This window comes from Chiroxiphia lanceolata, chromosome 24 (assembly GCF_009829145.1).
Source record: "Chiroxiphia lanceolata isolate bChiLan1 chromosome 24, bChiLan1.pri, whole genome shotgun sequence".
Lineage (NCBI taxonomy): Eukaryota > Metazoa > Chordata > Aves > Passeriformes > Pipridae > Chiroxiphia > Chiroxiphia lanceolata.
This window is the reverse complement of record NC_045660.1, coordinates 2,855,783-2,869,410: the sequence shown is the minus strand read 5'-3', so window position 1 is coordinate 2,869,410 and position 13,628 is coordinate 2,855,783. Positions and strand designations below refer to the sequence as shown.

Below are 13,628 nucleotides of genomic sequence, written 5' to 3'. Positions count from 1 at the left end.
CTCCCCAAAATAACTCCCGGTACCCCCCCTTCCCCCTCCCCTCCCCCCCGTCACCACCCCCATCCACCACCAGGGGGCGCCGCCTCCCCGTCCGTTCCCGTTCCCATTCCCGGTTCCCCCCCCGCCCCATCCCCATCCCAAATTCCCCCTCCCCTCCCGGCGCTGACGTCACGGTCGCCGCCGCCGGTATATTTGAGGCTCGGGGCGGGCGCGGGGGCCCCGCTGCGCCCCCGCCGCGCCGGATCCGCGGGCGCGCAGCGGCGGCGGCGGCGGCCACGGCCCCGCCCCCCCCTCCCCTCCTGCCCCCCCCCGCCCCCCGCCCCCCCCCCCTCCTCCCCCGGGGTCACCGGGCACCGGCCGCACCATGCGGAGCGCCCGGGCGCTGCTGCTCGCCCTCGCCCTGCGGGTCTACGCGCTGGACACCGAGACGCCCGCCGGTAGGAGCGGGGCGACGGCAGGGGGGTGTTGGGAATGGGGGGGGGGTGTCTTGTTCCGCCACACAACCCCCCCGGAACCGGGATGGGGGTTCCGCCGCCGCCGCGACCGCCACTTGCAGCTGGAGACCCTTTTCTACCGGAGGGGGTCCCCGGGACTTTCCCCCTCGATGGAACCACCGGGATCCTGCCGCCCCCCCCACACACACACACACCGGGATCCGAGATGGGGGTTCCGCCGCCCCCCCCGTCCCGCCGCCTGCAACCGGAGATCCCCGGAGACTCTGTGCTGCCGGAGGGACCCGCCCCCCCCCCTGGAACTACCGGGATCCTGCCCCGGGAACCGGGGTCTCATGTGGCGCTGCCGCCCCCGGGAAGCGGGATGGGGGTCCCGCCACCCCCGTCCCGCCGCGGCGGCCGCCACCTGTTCTACCGGAGGGTCCCCAGGATCCCCCCCCCACGATGGAACCACCGGGATCCTGCCGCCCCCCTGCCCGGGGTCCGCGGTCCCATGTAGCACTGCCATCCCCGGGAAGCGGGATTGGGGGGTTCCTCTCTCCTTCCCGCTGCCGCCGCCGGGGGAACTTTTCCCTCCCGCTGCAGTGGGGGGATCTCGGCTGCGCCCCCCGCGCCGCGGATGCTCCGCCGAGCGCGACCCGCTCGGTCCCGGTCCCGTCCGACTCCTCTCCCGCCGCACCCCCGGCAGGGAAAACTTCCCCCGGTGGCAGCGCTGGGGGGGGAATCAGGTGAAAGGAACCCCCATCCCGGTTGCCGGGGGGGGGCGGCGGGATCCCGGTGCTTTCATCGTGGGGTCCCTGCGGGGCTTTGGGGACCCTCCGGTAGGAACAGGTGGCGGCCGCGGCGGCTCCGCTCGCAGCCTCCCGGCTCTCGTTGTGCCGCGGGGATGCACAGTCGGGAGTTGTACCGAGACGGGCGATCGATGGATTTGATTTTATTCATTTATGTATTTTTAGTGTTTTCCTCCTCTCCCCTGAGCGCCCCAGCGGTCCCCGGGACCCCCCAAAGCACGGGCTAGGGAAGGGCTGGTGCGGGGACCGGGATGGGGGGCGATCGGCTCCCGATCCTTTCGGGAGGCAGGAGCGGGGCTGGATGCTGCGGAGTGCGGGATTTTTGGGGCTCCCGAGGCGCTACCGGGGGCTTTGTGGGGGGAAACTAAGGCACGGGGAGCTGGTGCCTCATTCCAGCGGGTCCCCGGCGCTGCCACCCCCAGCTTTTAGCTAATGCTCGGCACATCAAAGTGTATTTTTGCCTAGTTCTGTAGTTTTTCACCTTTAAATCCAAGCAGGCTCACCTGCACACAGTCCCCACGTTGGTGCATTGATTTTGTGGGGTTTTTTTGGGTAGTGGCTTTTCTCCAAAAATTATAAATAGTGACACCCGTCAGCAGAAAACAAGAGACGGCGGCTGACCCGTGTGGTGGGGGGATGGAGACAGGGATGGATGGGGGGATGGATACACGGCTGGATGGAGGGGATGCGAAGCTGCTGTGGCTCCCCCGGCTTTGCGGGGTGGAGGGAACGGGTTTATATTTGAGGAGGGGGCAGTTGTGTGCTGCTTGGGGGGAGGATCAGCTGCTTTGTGCTTCAAGGCAGAGCAGGGAGGTGATGAGGACACTGAGGCAGCTGGTGAGGGGCTCAGTGTTCTGCCAGAGGAAGGGGCTTCTAGCACCCCCCGGTGTCAGAGGGGGGGTCTCAAGCTGTGCTGCCCCAGCCCTGGTGTGTGCGTTTCTCTGACGGCTCTCAGGGCTGAGCTGCCGCAGCCTGTGAGAGGTTGGAGGGGCTGTGGTGGGGACACCTCGGGGCTTGTGGGGTGGTTTTCCCTCCCAAGCAAACCCTTTTTCCTTCTGTGGGCTCCCTTCCCTGCGAGGTGGCATTAGCGAAGGGCAGGATCGAGCCCGCTCCTGGTGTAAATCAGGAGCGTGTTTATTCCAGCATTTCCCTGGAAGATGCAGAGCAAGCTCAGCTCCGCAGTGGAGCCAAAGGAGTGGATCCAGCTGGAGGTGAGGGGTCTGCTTGCAGCCCCCCGGCTCCGTTGCAGGCTGCTTTTTAGCTGGATCTGATGTTTGCTCCTGCAGATGTGGTTTGGCCGTCTGCAGGGATATCACCAGGCTCATCCCTGGGGCTGGGGCTGCACGGTGGGCAGGGCTGGGAAAAAAAAATATTTAAGCCATTTGCACCTGCTCTGGGATCACCGGAGACCCCGGAGCCGGTCACGGGAAGGAACAGCTGCTTGTCTCGGGGGGGGGGGGGGGGGATTTTCAGGAGGGGGAGAGGTTTTCTTGCTGCGCCTTTGCAAAGAAGGGGCACAGCGTGGTCCCTTCTGCAGGGGGGGGAACTGAGGCACGGCGTGTCCGTGTCCAGCTGAGCTGGGAGGAATCGAGGTACCCCAGTCACGGTCCTTCCACTGCCTTGGGGTGCTCTCCTCTCCTTCCTGCAGCCTTCAAACTTTTGCAGCTCGTTAGGATTTCGCAATGACTGAGCTGTCGGTGCCGGCCCGTTGTGCTTGTCACGGAGGGGACCAGGGTGGTGTTGGGAGGCACTTGCTGACCCTCCAAACCGAGTGATCCGGGGGGTCTTGCGGTGCCAGTGGGCTGTGACAGGAACCTGTGATTGTCCCCGGTGGGATTTGCCAGCCCCATCTCGCCTCTCTGGGCTCTTGGCGGTAAAACACGGAGCCTTTCCCTGCTGGAAGCCTGTGGCCACGAGCAGGCTGGGCCCCGGGGCAGCGGGTTGTGCAGGCTCAGCTGTTTCCCTCCTCCTCTTGCTTTCCCTGATAAGAAAGGTGGATGTGGCACTCGGGGACATGGTGGCCTTGGAAGCGCTGGGGAAGCAGCTGAACTCGATCTTTTCCAGCCTAAATAATTCCACAAAGCGCAGCTCTGCTCCTCTGCACTGCACCCCAAAAATTCAGCAACGAGCTGCCCTCCAGGGGTCCCCCAAGGCTGTGTCCCCCCAGCCTGTGTCCCCCTACGTTCCCAGGCTGTTTTCCAGCGGTGGGGACGCGCGTTGGGGACACGCAGCCGAGGTGCTGCCTGGCACTCCTGCCGGAATTATGCGGAAGCTGTTTGCGCTCGGCTTCGACTTCGTTAGCGGCAATTAAGCAAATAAAACACATTTGGGTTTGCAGCTTCCACTCGGGAGGCTGGGATTGCCGGGGAGCATTGGACTGCGGTTGGTGGCGGCTCTGGTGGCACTAGGGCCAGTTTTAGGGGGGGATTAGGGGGATGGTTGCTGGTTGTGGTGATGAACCCCTTGCTGGGGGTCAGCCTTGGGGCCCCCCCAAGCGTCCTGTCCCCCCCCGGACAGCGCTGGCAGGAGGTGGCAGGGCTGACCCCGACCCCGGCGCGGCGGTGCCGTCTCGGTTGAGTGAATGGGAACAGCCAAGCAGACGCCGTTTCCAGGGCTGGGATTGGGGTCGGGAGCAGAGCAGCCCCCTCGGCGTCCCTCCCTCCCTCCCTGGCCGTTAACTGTCGTGGGGGTCTCTCGGGGATGCTGGGAGAGGGGGATGAGCGGGATGCTCTGCCTGTGCCTCGGGGTGGGGGTCAGGAGCGGGGTGGCCCCTCCTGCTGCTGGGGGACAGGGTCAGTGTTTTGAGCTCTCCGGTGCCTCATCCTGCTCTTCCAGCGCTTTTCCCGGTGGTTGTTTCCCTCCACCTGGCTACCCAGGGCTCTCCCATGCCAAGGCATTTTTTTTCTTCCTTCACCGAGCTCATAAAATGTGCGAGAACGTTACATTTTCCTTGTCAGGCTTGGTCTGTTTTTTTCTTTTTTCCTTCCTGCCTGTTTTGCCGTGCCAGGGAAGAGGCTCTTTCTCTTGTTTGCTCCTTCGTGTGTGTTTTTAATGCCCTGGGAGTGCCATGCCCTTTCCCAGAGCGCCCAGACTGTGCAAACACCCCTCGGGCTCCTGCGTCGGGATGCTCCGGAAAATCCTGTTGACGTGCCCAAGTGTGCCCAGGGCAGAGGTTTCTGGCTCCCAAGCCCTTGGCTTCCCAGTGTCCCCTCTCCACACTCCGGAGTGTGGTGGATTTTCACCATCTCTGAGGGTGAAGCTGAATTTAGGGATGTTCCAAGTGATGCTGATGCTCCTGGATGGACCTGTCCCTCTGGCTCCGTATCTGCAGCTCCGTGGTGGAGCCTGGCAATGCCTGTTGTTTTTTTTTTTCCCCCATCAAGACTTACAGTTGTATTTGTTTCATTTTTACCCTTTTTCTTCTTGTTCCAAAACTCCTGTTTCATGTTTTTTCCCCTGGGTGCCTGGACCTGCCCTGGCCTCGGGAACAGGGATGCTGGTGAGTCACCTCCTGGCCCTCACTGCACATTTTTCCCTTTGTTATCCAAACTAAGACAAACCAGCTCTATTCCAGCTTCCCTGGGAGCTTTCCCAGAGCACAGCCCAGCAGGATCAGCACCCTGGGGGAGCAGAGACACCTCCTGTAAGACCAAGGCAGGTGCTTTTTGGTGGCTTTAACCCCTGTCCTGGCTGTGACAACCTCCCTGTTGATGTTGGTTTTTCCCCTCATTGCACCCGGGATGGAGCTTTTCCATCATTTCATCACCCCATCCTTGCTCTGCAGAGGGGCTGAGAGCCCTGACCACCCCAAAACACCCCATAAAAATCCTCTCCGGGCTGCAGCCCCTCTCCAGGGATTTTCTGCTTTGCTTTTAGCAGCTGTGTGAGGGTTAAGCCTGAGGGGCTGGAAGCAGAGGAAGGCAAATCCCTGCTGCATCCCTGGGAGCTGGGAGGTAGCACAGGCTCTGGAGAGCCTTATCAACGTGGCCCTGCCATCTGCCTGCCTAAACCTCCATAAATAAGCTTTTTAATAATCTATTATTAACATGCACTATAATTGTCTTATTAGACATGTCTGGGAACCTTTAGTTACTGTGTGATTAAATGTCAGGATTCCCAAACCTCCTCTCTCCCATGGCAGCTCAGGATTTGCTTTGCAGCGTTCCATGGATCCTGCTCTCCCATTCCAGCCTGGAGACCCCCCCCCACCCCCCCTTTCAGCTTGCAGTTGGTGAAACTGAGGCTTTCCCCTCTGGACAAGGAGGATTCCCAACAATTAATCCCCCGGAGCTAATTGCCTCCTCGTTGGCAGCCTTAAAATAAATAAGTCCTGGAGATGGAGCTTTTCCTTTCCGCTGCAGGTGGCCTGGCAGAAGCTGCTGCTGCTGCTTTTCCCTGTGCTGGGATGGATGTGGGTGGGTGATGGGGTGGGAGAGAAGGGGGTGCCAGCCTGGCTGGAGGGGACCTGGGGGCACAGGACCTGCTTTTCCTTGCTGGGTGAAGGGCATCTCTGGGGAGGCAGGAGGAGGGATGTGGAGCTGGCAGGTGCTGGAGGGACTTTCCTGGGTGTTCCCTGAGCTGTTTGCTTTCCTGGCCCTGGAAGCAGGAGCTTCTACACCCTGTGCCCACATCAAAAGCCAAAGTGCAGCTGCTGGAAGGCAGAGGCAGGAGAGCCTGTGGGGCAGCCCCGTGTCCCTCAGCACTGCCAGCACTGGGGGTGGCTGTCACGCACCAGCTGCCCTTTGGGCTGTTATTTTATTTAGTTTTCTTAACTCAGGAGTGTTTTTCCTGCTTGCTGGGTGGTTGTGGGCTGCAGTTTATTCCCTGGCTGCTCCAGGTCCTGCCTGGGTGTCACAGCCCTGGTTTGCAGCACCTGCCTGGGTGCTGGTGTGGGGGGGACACATGCCCATGGGTTTACCAAAGGTTTAAGGGGCTCAGGCTCTGTACCCTCATTTTTCTCACCTGCAGAGTGAATCCAAGCACGGATTGTGGTGAGCCAGATGGGGCTGTCCCCGTTTCCTGCCCCTGGGTACCTTTGCCTGGGTGCTGGTGCTCTGCTCACTGCAGGAGCAGGATGGGAAAGCTCCCCCTTCCTCCTGCCCCCCTTGCTGTGGGGTGCAGAGGGGTGTGGGGGCTCTTCCTGTGGGATTCCCAGCCTTTGGAGTGCTTCTTGCTCCAAAGTGGAGCCTGGGCTGCAGTGGGAATGCAGGGAGAGTGATGCTGCTGCAGTTTGGGGTGGGGCTGTGGGGTCCTGCTGTGTGACCCCACACTGTGTGTGACAGACTCACAGCTGGCAGGAGCCTCCTGACTATGTTTGCCCATGAATTTGTCATTTTCTGACCTTTCTGCCTCCCAAAGTGCTCCACATGTTGAGGAGACAGGAGCTGGGTGAGGGCTGGGGGGGTGCTTGGCACCCCTTTGGCCCCCGAATTTCCCCCCCCCCAGTGTCCTGCAGTGGGTCTGGTGGCCCCAACTCAGTGGGTGGGCTCTGGGCAGCCCCACTGCTGATGGGGGAGCAGGGACATGCCTGCCATGCAGCCCCTGCCCAGGGACCCCTCTGCCCACCCAGAGGAGACCCCTGGAAGCTGGGGAAAGCCCCCATCCTCACCAGGGGTGCAGTGGGGAGCAGAGCATTGCACTGGGGGGTGGAAGTGTATTGCACCTGGAGCAACTGCCTGAATACTTTTGTCATACACTATTTTTTGATGCCTTTTTTTTTTTTTTTTTTTAATTTGGCTTGAAAAATACTGGCAAACTGCCTGTGACAGGGTGGCAGTGCTGGAGCTCTCCCTGGCACCACAGGGCTGCCAGAGGGTCCATCCTTCCCTGAGGGTCCATCCTTTCCTGCTCTGGGGCTGTGCTGGTGCTGGGCTCTGCCCCAGTGCCCCCTCACCATGGGCTGGGGAATCCTAAATCCTAAATAAGCCACTGCTTTGGTTTCCTGGACTCCCATGTGGATCTGACCTTTCTTGGCATTGTTAAGTTAATCAGGGTGGTGTCTGGGATGTGGTGGCTGGAGGTGCTCTGAGCTCTCCCAGACAGGACGAGGGGACAGGGACATTGATGACCTGATGAGTCTTAACGAGGCCACTGTCCCCAAGGCTTTGTTTGGTGCCTGTGGGTGAAGAGATGAGCCTGGTGTGCTGCTCCCTGCTGGAGATCCTCAGCCCAATTAGCCCAGTTAGCCCTTCTGAGGAGCAGAGGGGGGCTCAGGTCCAATGTGCTTCACCCCACAACTGGACCATCAGCTGCTGGATGGGTCCCCCGGAGCAGGATGTCATCCAGAGGCCAATCTGGAAGAGCAGCTGAATCAGTTGCTGTGGCCCAGCTGCTCCCCCAGTGTGGGGGCTCATCCTTGGGGTGCTGCCTGAGGGCTCTTCCTGCTGTCTGCCAGGAGATGGTGGGAATGGCCCTTTGTCCCAGGAGCTGAAGGGGCTGGAGCATCACTGGCTCCTGAGGTGCAGGGATGGACTGTGGCAGACTGCATTTCCATGCTCAGATGGGTTTGGAGGTGTCCATGGAGCTGCTGGAGTCTTGGGAATACTCTGCAGGGCTCCTCCTGGGGGTGCAGCCCCCTCTCTGTGCTGTGCTGTGTGGCCCTGGTGCTTTAACTCCCCCCAGATCCTGAGCTGGGCTGGTGGAGGGTTCAACAGCAGCAATTCCCAAGCCTGGTCAGGAAGCCCAGGCAGATCCACCCAAGGACTGTGTCTGCTCCAAAATCCCTGCTGCTGGAAGCAGTGTAGTTAACAGCCTAAATACTCTTCACTTAATTACTGGGTGCTGCAGCTTGGTTAATTGAATTAGCTAAGGTGGGTGATCGCCCCCCCCCAGCATGTTGAGGTCCCTGCTGGGACATCTGGTTTTGGTGGCCAGGGGGCACCTGATGGAGGTGGGTTCCAGAGCTTTCCAGGGTGTTTTTGGGGAAGGAGCAGCTTGAGGGTAACTCTTGAAGCCCCCCCCCAGTGCCATGGATGTGGTGCAGGTTCAGCCACTGCCCTTCTGGGTCCCCTCCCAAGGACTCCCCTATTTCTGTTATTATTTCTACTTATTTTTACTGTATTTCCATCTGTCTGCTGAGTGATAATATCCCATTGATTTTCTGCAGCCAGCAACCAGCTCGCTTTCCCTGGATTATAACAATATTAGGCTAAAGCAGCACATCCCCACTTTGGGCTATTTCTCTTTATATTAACTGAACTTTTTATTTAGTCTCTCGCCCAGGCTCCTGCCTGGGGAGCTGCTGCTCACCGTGCCTGCCTCTCAATGACATTTCTCCTTGCAAGGGGCCATCTCCTGCCCTCCTTCCCATGGCATGGCTGGGTCTGGTGGCTGCAGGTGGTCAGGGATGGGAGCTGGAATCTGTCCAGGGCAGGATGTGTGCAGGGAGGGGGTGAAAGGTGCTGTGCATTGGGGTTACAGGGTGTTGTGTGCACTTCTGGCACTGCAGGGCCTCTTCTCTTCAGTTATTCCTGCAGAATTAGTGTAATCCCAGAGTTTTTGCTGGAATGGGTCAAGGATGCTGCAGGGGGTGGGCACCTGCCTGTGTCTCAGCTGGGTTTTTATAGGGCCTATGAAAATAAAGAGGGCAGGGATGGACTTTGAGCAGCTTTGCAGAGAAAAATTTTTATTTTTTTTTTTCTTAATCATTTGTGCAGCCAGTGCTGGAGGGGAGGTAATAAAGGCAATAAATGAAATAAATAAGAGCTGTTGAGGGAAAGGCACCATCCACAGGCTGCTGTGACTCTGGATGTACAACGTGCTGTCCCTGAGTGGGGTGGCTTTTATACCTGCTGTCTGTGTGGGTGCCTTCACCCAGGACCTGAGGACATGATCTGAAAGGGATTTTAACCTCTGGGAGCTCTGGGTGGCACTGGGATGATGGTGGAGACCATGAGATGAGTTTGCTGGAGCTGCTGGTTTTTGCCTCAGCCTCAGGGATGGATGGATGGATGGAGAGGTGGCTGTCACTGGCTGGGGGTGGCTCAGCCAAATTCATGGACTGGTAAAAACAAACCTGTTTTTTTTTTGGGCTCAAGTAGCCATATCCCCAAATTTGCCTGTCCAACACACAGTCCCATTGAGCACAGGAATCCTTTTGATTCCCTCATGGAGGCTTCTGCTGGTGCCTTTAAGCTCCCAGCAGATCCACAGCAAAGGGTCCAGCTGAGCCCCCAGCACTGGCAGCCAGACACAGAAGTGACTGATGTACCCATGTCAGCCCCGTTGTCACCTTCCACCCTTGGTGTCAGCCTGCCCACAGTGCTTTTCCTGGCCCTCCTGATGACACAGAAGGAGGAGGAGGACGTTGACCTGGATTTTGGAGGTGCTCCTCTTCCTCCCCTCTTTATTCCTCCCCAGGGCTGGGAGCAGGGCTGGGCACGGTGGGGATTGTGTGGCTGGGTGGTTTTTCTGGGCAAGGGCTTTCTGACAGCACAAGTGGCTCCTTTCTCTGCACTGAAAGGCCATAAATAACCCTCAGAGCTGCCCCCTGAGGCTCTCCCAGCACTGGCATGTGATCCATCAAGGGCAGGATTAGCCCACCAGCACTGAGCTCCCACATCCATCACTGTGGAGACGTGGACCCCGAGGGCAGGACCGAGGGTTCCCCCCATCTTTATCCCCCGAAAAGTGGGGTTGGTTTGGAAAACTTGCTCTTTCCCGTGATTTCTGCAGCTGGAGCTTGGTGTTGGAGCCCCCCAGGGTTGTGGTGATGCCGCTGCTGCATCCTGGGGCAGCTGCTTTCCCTCGTGCCAAGGGAATATCTGTGCCTTCAGGCATTCCCTGGAAGCAGCTCAGGGCTGTGTCACTCTTGGGGCTCACAGCCCTGGTCTCTCTGGGTCCATGGGAATGTGGGGTGGATAGCCCTCAGCAGGGTTGTGGGGACCTGATGGTAATAAAGGAGCCCGGGGGGAGCTTTTTTTCCCCTTTTATTTTTCAGTTTATTTTAATTTCCCCCCCCCCCAAGGTGCCCCCCCAGCTCCACAGCCCGGGAGCTGGAATTGCACATGAACGATCCATAGAGGCAGGAGGGAGGTTTCCAAAGGCCTGCCTTGTTTTTTCTCCCCGTGGAGTGGAAGAGGCAGCCCCGATGATGTTAATTAAGTGATGGTTCATTAAGAAAGCACTTGTGCTGTGGGTTTAGTGGCCTCCTGGCTGCGGAGCTTGAGGGTGTTTTTGTGCTGCAGGGGGGGGCACAAGGGATGCTGGTCCTTTCTTGGATGGATCCAGATGTTTGTCTGGGTTTTCTCTCCAAGCTTTCAGACCCCTGTGAGTGAGCAAAGGGCAGCTAAGGAGGGATTCAGCTCCTCTTTGCCTGGACTAGAAGAGGTTTTTCCCACTTCTGAGACAGAAATCCTGGGAGGTTTGGGCTTGGCCATGGAGCTGTTGGGGTCCCTGTGTGGCTCTCACTGGGAATGCTGCGGCACAGGACCCTCTCCTTGTCTGGGTTTTCTCTCCAAGCTGGATTCCTCAGTGCCAAAGGATTCCCAGCCCCTTGTAGCACCACCCCCCTGGGAAGGGCAGGAACAGCCCTTGAGTGGGGTGTTGAATTCACACATCCAGCTCTGGGGTTAAAACCTCCTGGCTTGTGCCCCCCTCCCAGCACTGCTCCAGAACAGCCAGGGAGGTGCATTCCAGGGAGGCATTCCTGGTGGAATCTGTGTTGGGATGATGCAGCACCCTGGTCCCAGTGATGCTGATCCCCCTGGAGCTGCTTTGGCTGTGGGATGGAAGAGGAGCTGCATTTGGCAGCTGGATGTGCCCCGAGGAAGGGCTCTGGCAAGATTAGTATCCTGCCCCTTTGCTTTTTAAATGCATTTTCACCATAAAGTGACCAAGTGTGGCACACCTGCTCCTTGCCCAAGCACAAGCCATCCCTGTGGCATTCCAAACCCTTGCAGTTGTATTTTCCCAGTTGTATTTGCTTCGGGATGCCTGTAATGAATCCAGATTTCCCAAGTCTCCCCCATCCCCCGGGGTCCTTTGGAGGCTGCTGGGACTGGGAGGTTTGACACCTCCACGGGGACCTGCAGGTAAAAACCATGAAGAGTCTTCAGCAGCCAGAAAAAAAATTAAAAAAAGAAAGGAGGAAAAAAAAAAAAAAGAGATTTATGTCTTCTGTAGTTGGTGGCAGATGGATATTGTTCTCCTAGTCTTGAGCTTTCCAAACACCGAGGTTATCAGGCATAAGTGACTTATTATGCAAATCCTTCTGTCTTAATATCTGGCTGCTCTCTCCCTGGAATTGCATTGGCCAAACCCCACGCGTTCCTGGAGCTGCTAATGTTTACACATTAGCTCCTTTGGCTAATAGACAAGGCTTCAAGTTGCAAATTGATGTTTCTTACAGCTGAGCAAATTATTTTTCTATTAAATACAATATTTAAAATGATTTGGAGCACCAAAACAAACTACTGGTGAGAATTTTAATGGTGCTGCTTTCCATGTTGTTCTAATCAGCTTTTATCAGGGCTGAGAAGTCAGTTAATTGTTTTTGGTTTGGTTTTTTTTTTTTTAAATGTTTGTGTTTGGCAGAATTGGGGAACAAGTGGCAGAGGGAGGGGGTTTATTGTCCTTTCAGGGGTGTGTAATGCACAAAACAACTTTCAGACCCCTGTGAGTGAGCAAAGGGCAGCTAAGGAGGGATTCAGCTCCTCTTTGCCTGGACTAGAAGAGGTTTTTCCCACTTCTGAGACAGAAATCCTGGGAGGTTTGGGCTTGGCCATGGAGCTGTTGGGGTCCCTGTGTGGCTCTCACTGGGAATGCTGTGGCACAGGACCCTCTCCTTGCCTGGGTTTTCCCTCCAAGCTGGATTCCTCAGTGCCAAAGGATTCCCAGACTCTGTGGCATCATCCCCCTGGGAAGTCTGAGCCCTCCCCAGATGTAAGTGGGGTTTGTGCTCCCGCATCCCTGCAGCTCAGCCTGGGGAGTGCTGTGTGTGGAATCACACTGGGTGAGGAGGTCTAATTTTAGATGGATTGCAGGGCGTGTTCCCTGCCAGCACCCGGGGAAAAGCGGCTCCCAGCGTTTCCTTCCCAGGGCACGTTCCCGTGGGAGTGTGCCAAGGAAATCACCTTTAAATAGCAGCTGGGATGGGAGAGGTGGGAGGCTGGCTCTGCTCCACAGGGGTGCTGGGGAAGGGATGGCACCTCGCGGGGGATCCACGGCAGCTGAGGTGCTGTATCCCAGAAAACCCCGGCTCCCCGGGCTTCCTGCCACCCCTGGGGAATGGTGCCAGGGCTGCTGGTGTTATGGCACTTCACCAAATCCCCCCCGTGCCTCAGTTGCCCCATTTGCAGCAGCACTTGAACCGTTTTTCCTGTGTAAAGAGCTTTGTCCTGTGGTGCAGGAGAAGCATCTTCCTCACTTGCATTTAAGAGGAGAGGCCAGGGGTGGGATATTCTGGGGTTGCGTGCCTCCAGCTCCATCCCTGCTCCTGGGAAGCAGGGCAAGCTGTGGATTTGGGTGACAGAGGAGCTCTGCTCGCCCCCTGCCACCTTGGTGTGATTGGGTGATGGTGATGGTGGGTCAGTGGTCACAGCCCTTGAATGTTTGCATGGAACCACTTGGCTGTTGGGGAGATGTGTGGTGGGTCCTGTGGAAATCCCACTGATTTCCTGCTGATAATTACCTGGGATGGGGGCAGGAGCTGCTGGAAAAGGCCAGGGCTAAAAAATTGACCTTGACTCCGAAAGGTGTTGGCTCCCCTGGCTGGCACCAGTGCCATGGGGTGGAGTCTTGTGCCACTCAGGCTTATGCCCCAGGATGCTGCACCCCAGAGGTGACTGTGGGGCTAATCCAGTCCTGGCTGAGCCAAGATGGGAGCAAAATGGGCTTTTTCCCATCTGTAAATCTTGGGCACCCAAGGAGGGCAACACCACCACCCAGACCCCTCAGGGCATCATCTGATGGGGATATTACACTAATATAACACACCAAAAAGGGGACAGGCTTTATGAAAAATGGGTTTATACTCAGAATTTTAGCAAGTGCAGCATCCCCAGAGCTATGAAATAGGGGCAGGTGCCCAAGATCCCATCATGGATGGTGCTGAGCTGTGATCCCATCATGGATGGTGCTGGGCTGTGATCCCATCATGGTGTTGGGCTGTGATCCCATCATGGATGGTGCTGAGCTGTGATCCCATTATGGTGCTGGGCTGTGATCCCATCATGGATGGTGCTGGGCTGTGATCCCATCATGGATGGTGCTGGGCTGTGATCCCATCGTGGATGGTGCTGGGCTGTGATCCCATCATGGATGGTGCTGGGCTGTGATCCCATCATGGATGGTGCTGAGCTGTGATCCCATCATGGATGGTGCTGGGCTGTGATCCCATCATGGATGGTGCTGGGCTGTGATCCCATTATGGTGCTGGGCTGTGATC

General features: G+C 57.8%; 1 protein-coding gene across 4 annotated transcripts in view; it reads left to right on the top strand.

Moving 5' to 3' along the window:
- Positions 1 to 332: 332 nt before the first annotated feature.
- Positions 333 to 13,628, top strand: part of PTPRU (protein tyrosine phosphatase receptor type U) — a 68,983-nt gene continuing 55,687 nt past the window's right edge. For all 4 annotated transcript variants that reach the window (XM_032710018.1, XM_032710017.1, XM_032710016.1 and 1 more), the window contains exon 1: positions 333 to 437. In XM_032710018.1, the coding sequence (XP_032565909.1) occupies positions 365 to 437 (73 nt within the window). In that variant the 5' untranslated portion in view covers positions 333 to 364. The remainder of the gene's footprint in view (positions 438 to 13,628) is intronic.